Here is a 19,037-nt window from a genome sequence, read left to right on the forward strand (position 1 = left end):
ATACAGCATCCTAAAACTGAAACTAGTTCTTGGAAAGAGCAGACGGTAGAGCTTCCAAACCCCCTTGACTAAAATATCTTTGCGAAATCACGTCTACAATTTTCGAAGTTTACGAACATTTTTAAGCCATAACTTGGGTTATGACTTAAGAGTTGTAAGGGTGTTAGTAGAAAATCCATCCGTTCTCCGTTTTTCCTTCTTGGAGGTGGGATATATAAAATACGTATATTTGAACTGCGGAGGAAAGAATGAATAAGTGAATGACAATCACAGTAATGTACGCAACTTAAGCAGATGGAAAAAGAAAGCCTGAAAAAAAATTCGCATCTACTTAAGTTTTGGCATAACTGCGATGGTCATACACTTATTCATTGTTCCTTCTTACTACTCATAATTCCTCATGGTTCCACATGTTTTGTTTTTGTTATCGAACAAGTAGTACGAATTCAAGAGATTGTATCGTATGATTAATGGCTTCTTTCTATTGTCCCAGTATGAGTAGGCACATCAAAATGTTCGCAAATAATTCCATTTTGTCCCCCTTAGGCTTCACAGAGTGGTTCATTTGTTGGAAAGCAGTGTTGTTGTGAAAGGATCCAAACTCAAAGATTTACAGGTAAGTACCTATCCTGCATTTTCCTACCCCCCCCCCCCCTCCCCTTCCCTCGCTTCCTTTACCTTTGTCTCCCTTCACTTAGGTACATTAGTTGTTCGAGGAAGCCTAAGTATTATAAGCTCTATAGCTTCTTTAGGCTTCCTCGCCGTTCTTACTTATTATTTGATTCCTGTATATTTTTTCTGTAAATATTTCATACATAAAACATTATTTAATTGTATGGGTTGCAAACTTTAATAAATAAAAAATAAAGAAATAAAAGGCTACCGTTCCATTCAGGGGGAGTAACAATACTCCTAATAGGCCTGTTTCGAGGTTCTTTGAATCCCATTGTGCAAGCGAAGATAAGTGCAAAGTGTTTATTATGAAAGTTAGTTTTCATTCATTTGCAAAGAAAACTTATTTTCATATAAAAAGCTTTGCACTTAGCCTTGCTTTTATTGTGAGGTTCACAGCAACACGGAAATGGCCTGTTGCTTCTTGTCGGCCTTTTTGCTTGCAGTGTACCTGAGGTTCGTGGGTCACAGGTGGCTCTGACTTCTCTTATCTATCCTTTTCTGTTTTATTTTTGACCTCATTATTAGTCCTTCCTCTTCAAAAGTTTAATCGAGCAACAAGCTGTAATTAAAAATGTCCTTATTGCAGATTGCTAATGCTACTGATACAATGCTAGAAGTTGACTCAGAGCTGGCAGATGCTCTTGAAGCCATCAAAGAGTATACAGGTAACAAATGATAATTTGTCCACATAATCTCAGATTGGAACCAATTTGCACAGCATAGTAAACCACAGCATAGAAAATTGCTACCTGACAAGTTGTTTTGTTTGAATAGTCACATTAAAGGGTTTTTCCAAACCCATAAGCCAGAAACATCTTGTACAGCATAAATAATCCATGACACAGTAAAATACTGGGCACAGTTGGTCAACCAACCTATGCAAATGATATTGGTATTATGAAAGAAATAAAGGGAGATGTAAAGAATTGGCCATAAGAGGACACAGAGTATCCGATCTAGAGCACGGAGGGTCGTGGGTTCGAATCCCATCTGGGGCTCAGATTTTTCTGTGTCCATTTATGGTCGATTCTTTACATCTCCCTTTATTTCTTTTATAATACAGTTGTTCAAAGCCCGTTTATCTAATTTCAAAAACTAATTAATTATGCATAAGCCCATTGACCTATCAAATGGTCGATAAAACATCACATGCAGTGTTTTAAATCTCGATAAAACCTTCTCCTTATCAGTATGCGGTGTTTAATGTTTTTCTCGTATGCTAATTTCCAACGTTCACCAAAGCATCATTGTTATGAACTCTCTTGACACACGCTCTTCCAGGAATGTTTTGGAAGCCTTTCAAAAAATTCACAGCACGTGTTTTATCAGGTCTAATTCCACTGGGCTGCGCCTCGTGGTTTTAAATTCCGATAAAACACTGGTGCTCGTGTCTAAACATTACATAATGTGAACTTTGATTCGAGTTTAATTGCTAATCAATGAAGACTCTGCGAGATGGAAACCTCGGTTAATTTTTAATCGAGGATAAGCGTTAATCGGCTTTCAAACAACCGGAGACTGATCAATAGCTTCCGTGGTATCTCAATTTTTTAATAAATAGATTCCATGAGTAACCGAGATAGAGAAATCACGTACTGATCCTTGCCTTCTATAATTTTTTCCAGGTACGATATCATCCATTATAAGATGGTGTAGACCACGTGACGATGAAGACGCAGTAGTGAGTGGTTACCAAGTATTTGTAGATGGCAATCCCCATGGGAAGGCACTAACACATTCAGCTCTGGAAGCTCAAGTGAAGGTTAGAACTCTTCTTCATTTCCCACCAGGAAAGTCTCCTTTTCCGTTGTAGCTTGAGCCGAAAAGAAAACGAAACTCTGCATAGATTCGTAGCGATCCCTAATGTGTATGCCTTAGCGTTGCTAAATAGCACGGATTTAACAGCGTGCGTTTTGGTATTGTTGGCGCGGTTAAACGCCAGCAGCTACAGTGTAATTCGAACATGCGTACAGGCTACTTTGCGAAAACTGTTTTCATAAACCTCTTTATTTCACCAACAACTATGGACGACAGTTAGATCAAACAACAGAGAGATTTACAATAAATCATTTCCGAGTTGCTTTGAACCTCATTAGAAAAGCGAGGCTAAGTGCAAAGTTTTTGTTATGAAAATTAGTTTTCATTCATATGCAAACAAAGCTAATTTCCACATGAAAAGTTTTGCACTTAGCCTCGCTTTTATAGTGAGGTTCACAGCAACTCGGAAATGGCCTATTACGTTTACGGCAAACGGCAGAAATGACCACGTGACTATGTTTACCCTTCATTTGCCGCTCGCTGTTTTCAGTTTCTGAATAAGATTGAGTAATCTTGCGTTAGCATCAAAGGCCAGAATTATTTTGCACTATTTTCGTTTGTGTACTAAGTTGTTTAAGAAAACATAAATGTGAATCTCACGTTTGCCGTTTTCCATAAACGCGATTCTAAATCTCTCTGTTGTTACGATTCGCAGCAGAGTCGTTTTCTTCCCGGCTCAAATGCGAGCGGGGGAAGCAAATTCGTGACACACGGGTGACGGTTGCCATTTTGTGGGGTAACATTTTTGCACTCTGCATCTAGTTCATTAAAACAGAGACCATAAGTCTAAAGTTTACATCTTTCGATCACCAGCACTGTTGGTAGTGCTCTTATTCAAACAAAGCCTTCTTTATGCCTTTAGCTTCCAGTCGCATATCACGTGATTGCTGTCCAAACGTTAACTGATCATCCGATCGGTCCCAGTCCTCTCTCTAATGCAGTGGAGCTGTCGGGCCGTGAATTTGTACCGTTCGTGTTATTTTGTTACTTTGATGTACACAAGCGTGGAGAAAGGTGAGTAAAGCGCCACTTACAAAATTGTCACCCTTAACTGCCTATGACGAGATTGCCCAGTAGTTACGATTCTCGCTCAACGGTCGGCCTTCAATTTGGGAACTCAATTTTAACCTGGCGTGATGTCAGTCAAGTGGGTCGAGCCTGGCTTGTGCCGTTGTGTGTCTTCTTTATATTAAAAAAAAAAAAGAAAGAAAACCTCTTCATATTATGCCTTCATCTCGGTGTAGAAAATCAGCACCAGCCTTACTGCTTGGACGACATAAATAAATGGTGGGGAGGGGGGAGGGGGGTTGGGGCAGTATTGTATTTCTAGTTTCATTCCCAAAATCCGGAGTCGCGTGATCGATCATTGACGCGAGGTCATCTTTGGTGTCTTTTATAGAAAAATAAAATAAAATTTCAAGTTTCCTTTGTCCTTATATCATTTTTCCAACTTCCTTTGCAGTTGGCCGAAGTCCGGGTGCTGTTGCTGGGACGATTCGCACTCATACGAGCTGAAACACAGGGGCAGGACTTCCGGTCGGGTGTTTGTTCCCCGTGGGATCTTAGCTCGTAGAATCCCCTGTCCTGTCTTCAACGTTATGGACGTGTGTAACGCCGCGTGGAAACCTCTGGCGCCTGTTGGTGTCAACAAGATGGTGGCTGTGCTGTTCTGGACGAAATGGTGAAGTTCCGTTTGTTGTTGTTGTTCTTGGGTTTAACTCGATGGAGCTTAACAAATTAAAAATGAGATGTTTAAACTGGGAAGAGAGTATACTTGACTTCGGTTTGACGGGCGCCATATTCCAGAAAAGATATCGATCCTTTAGAAACTTATGAGTATTTGAAATAGCTCAAGATCTTAGCTAGGTCTTGGCAAAAGGCTTGTCAGCAAAGCTCGTAGTTCAGATCACAAGTCACGTGAATGATGCATCGCCTTCATCCCCTTATGTCTCATTCAGCGTTTCTGTGATTTTCCAGGTGTTTCTCATCACAAAAGGTGCTGGAGTATTTCCTGCAGTTCGCAGAGGAATTCGCAGACAAGGTATTGTCTTTTGCTTGTTTGTGGTTGTTTTTTTGTTTGTTTGTTTGTTTGTTTTTTCTTCTGAGTTTGTTTCTTGATTAGCGGAGAAAAAATAACTTTCTAAGTGATCTTGTGGTATGCAGTGGTTATCGGATTTACAGGAGGAAATTGCTCAACACAGATAGTGTTTTATTGAGGCAAACAGCTGTTAGACGGGAAAAAGAAAAGTGACTGGTAAAATTGCCTTGTCTTGCTACACGAATTGCCATTGACTAATCCAGAATTTTGGGCGGCGTAAAACCGTGTTCGGATGCCTAATGACCTTGTAATGCGCTGGTTTATATAACTTGACTTGCATTCACGAATTCGCAAAGAAAGTGCGGGTATAATAGTAGGTAAAGGTTGTACAGAATTGGTCAAAACTGACGGCATGACAATGTGGCGCATTTTCCAGAAATTGTTTATTTTTATTTTCCTAGTTCTCGTTTGTCACTTGTTGTGTGCGAAGTGAAGAACCCGTCACTTCCCATCGCCAGTCCCTGGCCAATACTCTTTCCGAGCGAGACTGGCGCAAAACAAGCGACTTTGTGACACATACCTGTGGCTGCAATCCTCAAAGTCAGCGGACTCGCTCCGCTCGCCGAGGTGTCATCAGTGACCCGGATGTTTGTCAGCTGTTCGGTCTGGTGGGAGTACCGACCATTGTTTTACTGGATAGCTCAGGTAAGCGAAGCAATGAACAGTAAGGATGAGCACTCCTATTCCACCTTTCCACGGAAAAGTGGACATTGTAAAACAGATTTCATTGTAAAAGTCATATTCTAAATGCTGACACGCAATGGCAACAGGAAATAGGGGCGTAATCTCCAGTTAATTCTGACAGGCGCCTAGCATGGCATAACATCGATCTTGACAAACTGGTTGATATATGTAGCTCCTTGTTTACTTAGCTTTTATGTTCTGCTAATAAACACTCGCTTGTCACCCTGGAGATAGTGTGGTCGTTGGCCGAATGAAAGCTTTCAAGCAACAAACAAAACCTATTTTTCTGTCGCTAGCCACTGGTATGAATTGTGATTCTCCATAATATGGAATTCCTCACAGTTTTCGTTTGTGTATCCTTTATTAGAGTTCTCGCCAAGTAAATATACAGACAAGTTCTCTAAAATAACTGGAAAGAAACGTGTACTAGTCGGCAAGAAAAATCTTGATACGACGATCTTTTCTATTTTTAGGTTACATATCATGGCATGGTCGTTGCAGCTGCCGAGATGCATCAAGTTTTCGTACATCTCTCTTGCACGCCTTTTCTCAAGTCAGCCAATCAAACTGCCCAGTACCAAGCTGCTTACACTGTGAACTCGACAGGGAGCACGAACATGACACGAGTCCTTCCGAAGTTGGAGAAGTTGACGAAACGTGTTCGGGTCGTCATCGTAAACCGTCGGTTGAATTAAACTCTTTGTATCAAAGACTCCATGGGACGAACCGTAACGACGATGTTTTAACCTCGCCAAGACCTTTCACACCTCAGAGAGAATCTAAGAAAGAACGTGTCAGACCTAAAACTACCACCGCTGTTGGTCGTTCAGCAAGACTAACCCGTTATAACCGGTTAGGTGGGTCAAATGAAGCTTTCCTGGGGTACTCTCGCTCAGTCAGTGCGCATGTTACTGCTCAACCCACTCGTCCGGTCACGGCCAGGCCTGGGTCTACTATTGAGCGTACACGCGCGCGTACGCCGCAAACTACTTCCCAGTCTTCTTCAGGTGAAGTTTCTCTCCCGGTTTTGACACGGCAGCGAGGCAAACGGACGTATCCACTGGATAGAGGCTCTGCGCCGCGAGTTAAAACAAAAATATCCGTCGAAGATTTTACTCTTTAACAAAATAGAAAGTAAGTGATTACGGAAGTGTTTGAGACTCAAAAAACGTTTGCTTTCTCTTTGACCTACAACTTTCACGCGCTGAATTCGGCTCTTAAGTCATTGAATTCAGTCGAACTTCATTCACAAGAAGCGACGTGAATTTTAGAACGTGCTCGTTTGTAGACTCCGATCGACTCTCTCGTGCTCACTTGGAACCTGAATCTGCTCAACGTAAAATAAGACTTCAAACTCAAACTCCTGATCTCTTATGATCATAAACTCTCACTTTCACGACTCTATGAGATCAAGTGTAAATCTTCCTAGACTTAAATCATTCAGATGTCTTTGCACTTTGTGTAAGACTCACACCTCTAGTCGTCCAAGTGACGTTAAAATATCCCCATGTATATATAAGATATTTAGCCTAAAATATAATATATATTATTTTTATGTTTTTAAATTGGAAATTCTACTTCCTTTTCTCATTGTTTTAAATGGGCCCTATCAAAATTTTAAGTTATTTACAGAGATGGATCAACGGCGTAGACGCAAATCATCGCTGCGATATTATGAAGTGGTTTCATGGCACAAAAACAAACTTAGCCTTAAGGACGGTGCCTACTAATACCGAAGTATTTTTGCGCGGTTTATGACTATTCGGGAAAAGCAGATCTTAGCAAGGGCTATTGGAATCGAAAAAGAAAACTGAGGGAAACCACGCGTTTTTAGAGATAATTAAACAACAATTATTCTAAAAAGCCGTAAAATACAGAGCAATGCATGACGGTTTTTTTTCCAAATTGAAGCTTTATTATCTCTGAAAAATCCATGGTTACCCCCAATTTTCTTTTCGGATACCAAGAGCACTTGCTGAGTTCTACTCTCTCCGCATAGTTTTAAACCGCGCAAAAATATTCCTGTATTAGTAGGCACCACCCATAGGAAACCCGAGTATCTCGAGATGCGCAGTAACAAAAGCAGGCACCGTCCTTAAATTATGTCTCAAGCTACTTTGGCCACTACTACCACAATTCTTTCCAATGGAGGGCATGCAATCAGGAAATACGGTACTTGGCTTCCAAAATAATAAGAACAGAGATGGCGCGCGCCGAATAGGGCATTTATTGTAAAATATTCAAATAAGCTATGTAACGCGTATGCGATTTTTATGTTATGCGATCAAAGTGAAGAATATTTCCTAAGAAAAATTGAATTAAAAAATAAGTGCAGAATTTTTAAGACATTTAATATGAATAAAACTTCAATTTTCATATTGTCTTTGATGGTGTATACAAGTGTCTAAGATATAAAGCTTCTAGAATAGGCCATTTCCGAGTTGCTGTGAACCTCACTATGAAAGCGAGGCCAAGTGCAAAACTTTTCATATGAAAATTAGTTTTGTTTGCATATGAATGAAAACTGATTTTCATAACAAAAACTTTGCACTTAGCCTCGCTTTCATAATGAGGTTCAAAGCAACTCGGAAATGGTCTATTGCGAGTCCAGTTCTGCACCTGTTCTAATTTCTATTTTTACTGGACCCTAACAACCTGCAGCTCCATTGTTGATAAGTCTGGCAGCTTTGCTTTGTTCTCTCGATCAATAATGTAAAACGTTGCATACGTTGAATGTCGCCCCAATCAGCCAACTTGGCCAGTTCATGCATCTGTGACATTTCAGCGTGCCTGTCATAGACGTCTTCGAGGGCAAACGCACGTAATTTATTCTAATTCAGTAAATCTTGTGAACAACAGTACGAGTTCAGCGAGCATAATACTGCTAGTTAGAAGTCGTGTTTGACAACCGGACGACGGTTCATTTTGCACGGAGCCTAACCTTTTCTTGGGACCTGAAAAAAAGGTAAGTAGGCGTTAATTAATTTTCTTACCACGAGAATATACTGAAAGTAGAAAGTATTGTCGTCTGTAAACTGACAACGTAACCTAAACAGCAAGCGATTGCGGATCCGTGGCAAACCGGTAAAACCCAGTAACATTTTTACGCAATCGAAAACCTTCGAAATTCAAAATTCAATTCCCAGTGTCATATACTTTCAAATCATATTATCGCTCATTGAAAATCATTTTAATAAACCCATTGGATTCGAATGTTGTGAAATCCAACTGACTAAAGGCAGCCTACTCCCTAGGCCTTCTCTCGCTTCGTTGTCTGGGCCTAAACAAGCCGGAAACGCCTAGGTACTACCTACTACTGGCATATCTGACTGCTATCCAACCTCGTTCTCAGGGTCTTCGCGATATTTTAAAAAGTGGGCGATGACCCTGGGACACGCTAAAAAATTCTCCACAAATCGTAGAGTGTTATGTTTGTCACGTGACACACTTTATTTCCCTCTCCGTTACACTACTTTTCAGGATCAAATATGGTATCCATCCGGCAGTCATATTTCATCTGAAAAAGTGTAGCGACGACAAAATCACCTGTGTGTCACGTGACAAAATACTCCCTAGAAGGTCTTCGCCGTCGTCCGCCATTTTGAAGATCGCAATGACCTTGGGGACAAGATTGACTGTTATCCCTGCGATTCTTACCTTCACGTCGTCGTTTCACGCCTTTGTGATCACCTGTGCGATTCTCGGTTCCCTCCTTTAAAGTAATCACGTATTTCTGGCGGTAATAGCAGCTGAACGGATAATACAATTTGGGTGTGTGCGAGACTATCACCCGTGAATTATTCAACGGTAACGAATTTTCCACGACGTTAGAAAACGTAATGTAATTCTCTAATTTCCCGTGAGTTGTCCCTCGCGTTGTTCCACAAGCTTGAAAAGGAACTCTAAAGATGGCCCTTCTTTCTGTCACATGATGTGGTTGACATGACGTGTGTTGTAGATGCAGCGAAGATGGCTTTATCTGTGGAATGTCTTGCAGATCCATTGATAATAACATGACATCATTCAGGCAGTGTAAAGTGACTCTTTCTTTGCGTAAAATTGGCACAGATTGAGCTGAAAGTTGTGAATCATAAAAAGGTTGTATTTGGTTAACAAGATGGCTCAGTAAATAAGAACAGCTAAAAAACTACATACACATATCGGATCAATATTGTTTTCTGGGCACCCGAGCAATATAAGTCCATCTTTTTCAAGTAGTAACTATGTTCTGCCAAGCAATGTTATTTTTACTCTCTAGGAATGTCACCAACTCGTATTGCAAGAAAAACAACTGGAGACATTTTCTTGGAAACTGGCCGAATTTAAAAGCATAAGATTCAGTTTTTCAACTCATGTTTTATTAATGATGTTTTGCTTTCACTTGCATGGCTAATACGCCCCGTTGATAGCAAATTGACAACCCATGTAAAGTTGATGGATAGTTTATACGGGTTGTAACGTGACGTGAGATATAAATAAAATATGTCCTTAATTGTTTAGCTACTGTAGATCGCGATATTGCATCCTTGTAGCTATTGTAGTCACGAAAACAGGAAGGTTTTTTTATTCCTTTTCAGTCTAAAACATAACATCATCTCTTGTTAGAAACTCACATTCATACTTATGATGTTTGAATGAACGATGCTTAAACAAAGCCAAGAAAACTTAAACTTTAAAGTTACGAGTATTGAATCATCATGTGTAATATTTTAAATATATCAATGCAAAGGCACTTCCATGGATGATGATATGTCTGCCAAGATACAGCTCAGCTTTATATCATACGACTTGTATTGCAAAAGAAAAATAATCCATTTAAAGAGCACCTACTTGTAATTGTTGAAATTACTGCTGTGATTAGGGCGAAGATAATAGTTGCACCTTTCATGATACAGACACTCAGCCTTAAGCGAGTTCGTGTGTTTAATACGGCGGGTACTTGTAAGTGGATAAAAACTGGCAAGGTTTAGCTTCGATATCGTCTCATTTGACAATTGTTTGGCACAGGAAGTGAAACCAATTCCTAGGGGGGTATTGCATGGCAAATAACAACCTCCCCTCCCCCTACCGAAACCTCCCTGCCTCACACGCACACACACAACCCCAATCAAAAGCGTCCATCTCGGTTTAACACCACAAATGTTTGCATTTTTCTCACTTGAATAAAACATTTAATAACTGATCAGCCCTTGACAGTATTTTCCTGTTTTTAATATTGTTTCAAAGAAGTGGTCAGTTTTCGGACCAGGGGGCCGTTTCTCGAAAGTCCCGGTAACTTACCAGGCCCCATAAGTCTCTTTGGTAATAAATATTTCTTAATAGAAGTCAATTTTTGTTAGCTTTGAAGACTAAATTTTAAAATCTTATACTTCTATGAAAACATTGGCCAAGTACCATGTCTGTAATCACTGTGTAAGCGGCGAAAAAACATTTAAAAATCTACTTATCGGGCCCGATAATGAACCGGGACTTTCGAGAAACGGCCCCCAGGACAGATCATAACCGCATCCTGGATGAGGATGGGAGGGGAGGGGAGGGTATTTCCTTCTTGAAATGGGAAACAAACTTTGCGTCTACCCACTGTTTGTAATCAGTAATATTCAATACACTGATTTTCATTATCAGCTTTCTCTGTAGTAGCTTTCGCTCCAGCGAGACCTTGAAAGTGTCAAATATCAATAGATTTGCTTGCAATCAGCCAGCCCAGGTGTCGTATCGGAGCAGAATTTACGAACACTTCAGTCAGTACCAACGCAAAATTATATTGCTTCTATTGCCGACGATAAACTTGGTCGCTAAACAAGCAGGGACACCCAACGGTTCATATATAATAATGTAATAATAAATGTCATTTAACCAGGGTGACCTCTTCAGCATAAAATGCTGATATCAACAAGGGCCCTGCAGAAAAAGAAAAAAACCTAAAAAGCCTAAAAAACCTAAATTAACTTAAAAAGTAATTTAAAAACTTATTAATAATTCATAAGCCCATTGACCTATCAAATGGTCGATAAAACATCACGTGCAGTGGTCTTAACACCCGATAAAACCTCCTCTTTACTAGTATGCGGTGTTTAATGTTTTTCTTGTATGCTAATTTCCAACTTTCACAAAAGCATCATTGTTATGAACGAGTCTCTTGACACACGCTTTACCAGGATGTTTTTGAAGCCTTTCAAAAAACTCGCAGCACGTGTTTTATCGGGTCTAAAACCACTCGGCTGCGCCTCGTGGTTTTAAAATTTCGTAACGCTGCCGAAAACTAATCCCTTTCGTTTTCGGAGGAGCAAATATCTCGATAAAAAGACGAGCTGAGGTCAGCTAGCATTTTCGTAAAGCCGACAACAGCTAGCAAATTCGGGGCATAAGATTGTGTTCCCTAAAACTTTCTGCCACTTAAATTTTCAACTATAGCATTTAAACAGATCAAACTGAGTGTATTAGCTTACGAAAATATTTGCCATTAAAAGGTAGGAGACAAGATTTGAAGTGTTTTTCTTAAATATATTGTTATTGGGTGCCCTGGATCAACGCATTTGCATTAACACAATACCAGCCTGATATTGGTCTTAGCTCCCACGAGTCTCCTGTAGCTCAGTGGTGGAGCACCCGAACTAGTTATCGGAAGGTCTTACGTTCGACTCCTGATAGGAGCACTCGGCTTTCTTTTTTACGAGTATGCCTGTATCACTTTCTTGAACAATACATCATTCTAATTCATTCACCAGGCTGGAAATATACCATCACATTCACTTCATAAGCCTGTTATTCTTGCAAATTCACAATATTTGTTCTGGTCTTATTATGAAGATTATTTGGGCAGTAATGCAACAGGCATTGCAATACGATAACTACCCTATTTGTTAAATTGCAAGTGCTTCAAAAATTGTGTCAGTTACTTACGAGTAGATATATATCTAGCTTGTTTGAAATACTTAGAATCCAAAGGAAATGCTTTAAGTTACCTACAGTATATCACACGCAAATAGTTCCCTGGAAGGAAAAAATTGAGTTTGAAGCTTCACGCCCGGATCTAGTGACAACGTTCTTACAAATTCGCACAGATATACATGGTTTAAATAAATTATTCCACAAGCGCACTTTGGATATGAGATGACAGATAGCTAACGAAAAGAGTTGGCTATAACCATCAAAGAAGCGAGAGTGGAATAATTTTTCATTAAAAGCAATCAAGAAATATTGTTAGATCTTTTGGTTTGGCCTAGCAAGAACAACCAGAAGACAATTTAATGGTCGCTTTTTTCTCGGGCATGGTAAAATGGCTCATATAACATGGCCGCTAAGCCAATCAGACACCTGAAATTGCATTACACAATGATCCAGTTTTTAATAATAAGTGGTCACGGACCATCAAAGTATTATACACGAGTCGTAACCCTTTATGAGTCATGTATAACCTTGCTTATCACAAAAATGCGCTGCTTATTCAATTTAAATGCCAAACTTTTTTCCGGTCACTTAGCCATTCCCCGAGGGTGACCGCTTAATACAGGTTCGACTGTACCTCTTACTAGCCGAGATTTTTCCCGTTAATTTATTCGCGTTTGGGCCATAAATCAACGGAAAAAATTCGAGGGTCCGTGACTTACAGTACGGACCGAGAAAACGCCGTTAGTAAGATATTTATTATATCTCTGAGGTTCATCGGGCGCACGGGAAAGGAAACTAACGGGCCGTACAATGAAATGCAGCCCACAAAATCGACCAATTACACCGAGTATATAATAACTAAGAGATATTTAGGGTTAATGCTTAAAACAAAAAAAAAACGCCTCGTTTAATTTGTAATGTGTCAGGATAAAAAGATAAAATTTCAGTATTCTAGCATTATGACCCCGTTCCATTACGTCGCAGCAGTGATTCTAACCGTTTTCAAAGGGAATTTCATTACATTCATTTCAATACGTTATACAGTTTTTTTCTGTCCCGATGTTTTTCTATTGTCTATTTTGTGTCATCGCCTTGAATAGAGTGGTGAACTGACGCCTTACAACTCATTAAAAACGTTCAATACTGTATTCAGCCGTATGTTAACGCGAGCAATCTATATTAGTCTAATTTAATACTGTTTTAGTTTTCTAAACAAGAATTGGATCGTCTTCTCGTCGTTCTTGGAAAATGAAATTGGCAAGATCTAGCAAAATTTATTGATTTTCCTTAATAAAACAAGTATTGGACTCGCGCGTTTTGGATATGGTATGATCAGAGCCAACTCAATGGTTACGCGCCTCGTTGGCTATCTATCATCTCACAACCATCTCGCGTTTGTGGAATAATTGTTCGATAGCTACAAAAATACGCATATAAATAATCGTCTTGCATTGTCAAAGACTGTGTGCTCGACTTACTTCAGTGAACTTACCACAATGTCGTTACTGAACCGAACCTTTTTACAACAGTCACGTGATAGAAGAAGTCACGATAGAAGTCACGTGATATGGCGACGAGGTCATGGTACTTCTCTAAGAGGTACTTTCCTTTTATAAGTTCACAGTAGCTTTTCGATAGCGATGAAGTCATAACAGTTCTTTTGGCAGTGCTTTCCCTTTCGGCTGAAGTTTCGCATTCTCATTCATGTTATCATATTTACGATGAAATATTATGTCACTCGCGATTGAACTGTGACAGCCTTAAACTGAGTGTCAACGGAAATTATTCCGCATATTTATAAACCGTATCATTCATGTTTTAGGATTTTTCTGCTCTGCAGTCAATGAAATTTAAATTAGAGACCTTTAGATTAAAGCACCAGTACAAATACGAATACAAGATTTCACTTCGACTTTTTAGCGAAGTGCTAAAAACGGAATTATCCCAGTAAGCTTCTGTATGGTCATGAGCGACAAACTCAACGCACTTGCTTTAAAATCAGGGATGATAGCTAAGGCTGCTAAGCTCTTTAGTGATTCCAAAAAGAAGAGATCAATACAGTCTTGAGGACTTGTTTTCGGCACTGCGCCGTTCTCACAAAACTCGTAGCAAAATAATTACGTCTGTCTCATTTTCCCGCCAAAATCGAATACTGGTCCGCGCGTGCGCACTCTGTCTCTCTTGGAAAAAACTCGTACTCGTCCTAGAATCTATTAAAGTTTGGTTCCCACTAGCGACATAACGATCATAGTCACAATCATAAGGAAATGTTCGATCATTTCCTTATGATTATGATTATGTCGATCATAAGCGTCTTTTTGTGGATTATATTTTTCGGCGTTCCCACTACGAAATAACAGACTGATTACTATGTCACTAGTGGGAACCAAGCCTTGACAAATCGAAGGCAGTTTTCTATGGTTTATACTCTTATAGATCATAAATTGACATTATAAGACGTGCAAAATTCAAGTGGAAATCCCAAGATGTATCGCTGTTTTCTTTTGCACTTGAATATTTATAAGTAAACACAATTCAGAGAACATCACATTAAAATTTTCCTCAAAAAATATTTCATTCGTATTTTAATACGAATGTTAAACTAAAAGTTCAAATTATTTCCTCTGATGTTTCTTCTTTTTTTTTTTTTTTTTTATTATTTACATTGTGATTGTTTACCATGTCACATGAATGGAAAAGTGAAAAAGTGAAAACTTAGTTTTGATGTGTATCAAATTGCTACAATGTCAGGTCTGCAAACTATTCAAACAAAGTTAAAAAGGAATTTCAGGATGCGGGACAGAATTAGACATCTATATACAGGATAGAGTTCTGTGTGGTGTCACACGTCAGACAGACTTATGCCGTCCATGTCCTCGTAACTTTGTCGACGGTGATGATGATGATGATGATGATGATGATGATGATGATGATGATGATGATGATGATGATGATGATGATGATGATGATGTTGATGATGATCATAGGACGCACTTGTTTTGCTATATGTATTTCCACATTTACAGTTCCTCTTAAAGTTTTAAGGGTCTCTGGAGTTTCATACTTATAATACATTTCCAGAAATCTGCCATTAATTCCAGGAACGAAGTACGGTCACCTTTATTCTGAACAATAGAGTTCTCTGTCAGCTTCACAGAACATTTCAGCTTTCCACCTATAGAGGACAACAAACGCGAAGAAAGGTTAGAAGTTGAAATTATGAATAAATCGTATCTGGGATACAGTGAGTGCAACGTCAAAGAAACATGTTTTTAAGGACAATGTAATTTAATATATTGCTTTGCATTTAAATGTTTATTGGACGGTATTAAACGAAAAAGGATGTCACAAACTTACACATAAAAATATTTTACAACCATTTCTCAAACCCCAGTCGTAAATGAATTTACAGCCGACGATGCACAAGGTGGCAAAGAACTCGTGGATGCCTAAAATTAACTGAATAACTGTTTGCTGACCACGGGTTGAATCTCCATATTCTTAAAACCATGGTGTTCTCTGCAGATTGTTTGCGTGTTCATTAAAAACTTAAAATTTTTCACAGCAACGCTTTTTGGTGAAGTAACTATTGTTGATATCTATAAAACAGCGTTCTTTCAAAATCTTTCATAGTAGTCAATGGTTTCAATTGATATCGCATATGCCTTAACTAAGAATAAAAAAATTAAAGCGATTCTACGTTTCGATGTTATAGCTATCATCGTAATCAAGAAATAATGTCAATTGAAGTTGTGAAGATCAATAATAGAGTTCTTGATAATGACGTTAACTATTACAGTGAAACGTCGAATCGCTTTAATTTTTGTAGTTTTAGTAAAATTCTGATCTAAATCAACAATGATCATTCGAAGTTTTAAATTGTTTAGCAGTTAAATTTATTTCCAAAACAAACTGTATATGTTAACTTCTCTAGACTTACAGTACGAGACACCTGGTCCAGCTCATCTACCAAACTCTAGTGTGACGTCATCTCCAATGAGTACAAACGGCGCCCAGTATTTCACTTCACTGAACTTGTCTGATTCTCTCATGGATTTCATGGCTCGGTTCAGGGATTCACTGGCACTTCTTCCTTCCATCAAATGTTTGTAGAAAATTTTCATGAACTCCATAGTGGCCTTGTCATCGATGGCCCAAAGTGACACTAGAACAGAACGAGCACCGGCGCCCAAGAAAGACCGCGCGATACCAACCACACCTTCAGCTTTGATCTCCCCGCGACCACTGTGACAGCAACTGAGAACAACCAGTCTTGCTCGCAGCTTCGTACTCAGCACATCGCTCATTTTCAGCAGGTAATCTCCCTCCTTCGGCACCTGAGTTTCCCTAGAAGGGTTTGGTGCCAAAGCAATTTCTCCTGTTTCCATCCGGCCATGAGCTGCAATATGTATTAATGCAACAGAGGAGAGTCGTTTCAACACCTCATGCTTGGTTGCATCTCTTCCAGTGAGAGGTGCAATGTTGAGTATTCGCCCAGTCATTTCTACTTCTTCTTTGGCGTATGGCAGCTGCTCCAGTTGTTTTCCATTTTTAGTGACGATGTCTTGCACCCATGGATCTCCCACAATTAGAGCGCCACTCTTGTGATGGTAATCGGTTGGACAATCGGCGATCAATCTTAAGGTGGTCATTGAAGGAACCATTCGGATTCTGAAAGACTCGCATAGGAACTTTGAGTTTGAGTCCACGAATGCAGGATAGGGAGCCAGCCACAAAGGACCTTCAGGGACAATGATGACTTCATCACCATCAACCAAGTCTGCTATGGGACCTACAGCAACGTCGTAGGCTGTTTTTAAACTGGTTTTCTGTCGGTCCAAAGAAAGCAAGGGGGGCGGGTCACATCTGACTTCATTTGATGGGTTTGTTTCTCCAAGCCTCTCCAATGAGCGATCTTCGCACTTCACACCGGATCTCACGCCAATGGCCTCCCGGACAGTTTGCATCAGTGACTGTAGGTACTCGGCTACATCATTCAAGGAAATGTCATAGCTGAATTTCTTTGTCCTTAGTTTGACATCTTTCCCGTTTTTCACAATCCAGAAAGTAATTTCGTTTCCTTCAACTGCTATGAAAACTAGCGGAAGACGACTAAAGGTGCCAGGAATAATGTCTATCACTGAACAAAACTCAAACGAGGTTTGTGTCAGTCCATAGTTAAATTCAATTAGATCTTTCAGAGCTTGAGAACGGCCCCGTTCAGCAGACAACAGAGCTTCTGGTATTTTTTCGAGTTTTAACAGCAGAGCCCATAGCCTTGTGTATACCGTTTGGAACCTATGACGAAGGCTAATTTTCCACTGATCTTTAAACTGAAGATCAGCCCTTACTTCATTTAGTACTTTCACACTAGACTGATAACAATCACAAGAACGCTCGAGAGAACCTAATAATTCAAAGCTACAACCAAGGAAGAAATGTGCTTTTGCCACCCCAATCCTGTCACCAACTAATTCAGCAATTCTCAGTTGACATTCAAGATTGCCCTTGGCTTTTTTAGCATCTCCAAGATTGAGGTATGCCCTCCCAAGATTGCCAAGCGCGACTTCTATGCCTCTCTTATCTGCTTCTTCTTCTGCAATTTTCAGGCTGCGTTGATGGTAGTCTATCGCCGTTTCGAAATCTCCAAGCCTGTGATAAGCATTGCCTAGACCGCTGTACACGTGTTTTTCTGCTGCAATGTTGCCCAACTGTTTGGCAATTTTCAAATGATGTTCATGATAATGCACAGCTTTCCTTATATCTCCTAAAGAAAGGTGAAGATAGCCAAGACCGTGACACGCCGCTCCCTCACCAACCTGATGCCCTTCTTGTTTAAAAATTTTAAGTGCCCATTCATTGCAACTAATTGCTTTTTTAAAATTTCCGATCATTCTGAATGCGTTGCCTAGATTATTATACGCACATGCCATTCTAACCCTATCTCCAATGATTATGGCATTTTTCAAGTAGAGCTCGTAGTAATCTATGGCTTTTTTTAAATTTCCGAGACCGCCATGGAGGTCACCGAGATGACCGTATGCGCCACAGGTGCCTGTTAAGTCTTCCATCTCTAAGCAAAGTTTTAGATGGCGTTCAAAGCAGTCCATGGCTTTCTCCATATTTCCAACACTATCATAGTCTTCACCAAGACAACCATATGCCCTTCGTTCTAAATCAATATCACTCGCTTCGTTCGCAATTTGAAGACAACTTTCATGGTACTGGATAGCTGCTTTGAAGCCTCCCATACTGCGATAAGCCTTTCCAAGCCAACAAATTGCTCGTCCTTCACTAACCCTTTCACCATTTTCTTTGGCAATTCTTAGTTGGTGTACGTGGCATTCAATCGCTTTTTTGAAATCTTCACTACTGTGGTACGCGAAGCCAAGCATTTCATACGCTTGACCTTCGGCACGACTGTCTCCCCTTTCCTTGGTAATTTTCAAGTGACTTTCGTAGTATTCAATGGCTTTTTCAAACTCCCTGTTCCAATAAAAAGCATTACCAAGATTTCTACTAGCGGTTTGTTCCCCAATTTTGTCTCCCAGTTCTTTCGCGATTCCTAAATGGTTTTTATGGTAGTGTGTATTTAGTTCAATCACATATCTATTTTCGCTTCCCAGCCCTTTGGGCTCACTGGCTTTTTCTTCTTCTTCCTTAACGATCGTTAACCAGAATTTTTGGTAAACCATGGCTTCTTTTAGCTCTTCCAAAGTAGGACGAGATTTACTCAGATCACCCTTGGCGCTTTCCTGTCCAATCCTATCTACTAAATCTTGGGCGCTTTTGCTTCTAGAATTGCCGTCTCCCTGTAAGCATTAAAATAATAACGATGACAACGTCAACAAGATAAACGATAAAAAGGAAC

General features: G+C 39.8%; 3 protein-coding genes across 11 annotated transcripts in view; 1 reads left to right on the forward strand and 2 right to left on the reverse strand.

The window, feature by feature from the left end:
- Window positions 1-7,651, forward strand: part of LOC146453223 (uncharacterized) — a 71,795-nt gene extending 64,144 nt beyond the window's left edge. For all 6 annotated transcript variants that reach the window (XM_085096859.1, XM_085096863.1, XM_085096861.1 and 3 more), the window contains exons 53-60: window positions 547-616; window positions 1,262-1,340; window positions 2,301-2,437; window positions 3,356-3,507; window positions 3,956-4,174; window positions 4,471-4,534; window positions 4,993-5,236; window positions 5,749-7,651. In XM_085096859.1, coding sequence (XP_084952985.1) covers window positions 547-616; window positions 1,262-1,340; window positions 2,301-2,437; window positions 3,356-3,507; window positions 3,956-4,174; window positions 4,471-4,534; window positions 4,993-5,236; window positions 5,749-6,398 — 1,615 coding nt within the window. In that variant the 3' untranslated portion in view covers window positions 6,399-7,651. The remainder of the gene's footprint in view (window positions 1-546; window positions 617-1,261; window positions 1,341-2,300; window positions 2,438-3,355; window positions 3,508-3,955; window positions 4,175-4,470; window positions 4,535-4,992; window positions 5,237-5,748) is intronic.
- Window positions 7,652-7,879: 228 nt separating this feature from the next.
- LOC146453224 (uncharacterized) lies at window positions 7,880-10,240 on the reverse strand. Its single transcript, XM_085096884.1, has 3 exons — window positions 10,106-10,240; window positions 8,933-9,349; window positions 7,880-8,229 (listed from the first exon to the last, which is right to left on the reverse strand). The coding sequence occupies exons 1-3, from the start codon at window positions 10,161-10,163 to the stop codon at window positions 8,102-8,104; spliced, it is 603 nt and encodes a 200-aa protein (XP_084953010.1). The 5' UTR covers window positions 10,164-10,240; the 3' UTR covers window positions 7,880-8,101.
- Window positions 10,241-14,654: 4,414 nt separating this feature from the next.
- The window catches only part of LOC146453225 (uncharacterized), a 97,316-nt gene continuing 92,933 nt past the window's right edge, over window positions 14,655-19,037 (reverse strand). For all 4 annotated transcript variants that reach the window (XM_085096868.1, XM_085096867.1, XM_085096870.1 and 1 more), the window contains 2 exons: window positions 16,107-18,978; window positions 14,655-15,341 (listed from right to left, as the gene is read on the reverse strand). In XM_085096868.1, the coding sequence (XP_084952994.1) occupies window positions 16,129-18,978 (2,850 nt within the window). In that variant the 3' untranslated portion in view covers window positions 14,655-15,341; window positions 16,107-16,128. The remainder of the gene's footprint in view (window positions 15,342-16,106; window positions 18,979-19,037) is intronic.

Source organism: Pavona decussata, unplaced genomic scaffold (genome assembly GCF_977016875.1).
Source record: "Pavona decussata unplaced genomic scaffold, jaPavDecu1.1 SCAFFOLD_344, whole genome shotgun sequence".
In the NCBI taxonomy this organism is placed as follows: domain Eukaryota; kingdom Metazoa; phylum Cnidaria; class Anthozoa; order Scleractinia; family Agariciidae; genus Pavona; species Pavona decussata.

Bases quoted from the DNA above. Each gene is read 5' to 3' on its own strand.
- LOC146453224 (XM_085096884.1), bottom strand. From the start codon at position 10,163: ATGAAAGGTGCAACTATTATCTTCGCCCTAATCACAGCAGTAATTTCA. The intron at 9,350-10,105 runs GTAGGTGCTCTT...CACAACTTTCAG, and splicing joins AGTAATTTCAACAATTACAA to CTCAATCTGTGCCAATTTTA. The intron at 8,230-8,932 runs GTAAGAATCGCA...CCTTTTTTTCAG, and splicing joins CGTGAAACGACGACGTGAAG to GTCCCAAGAAAAGGTTAGGC.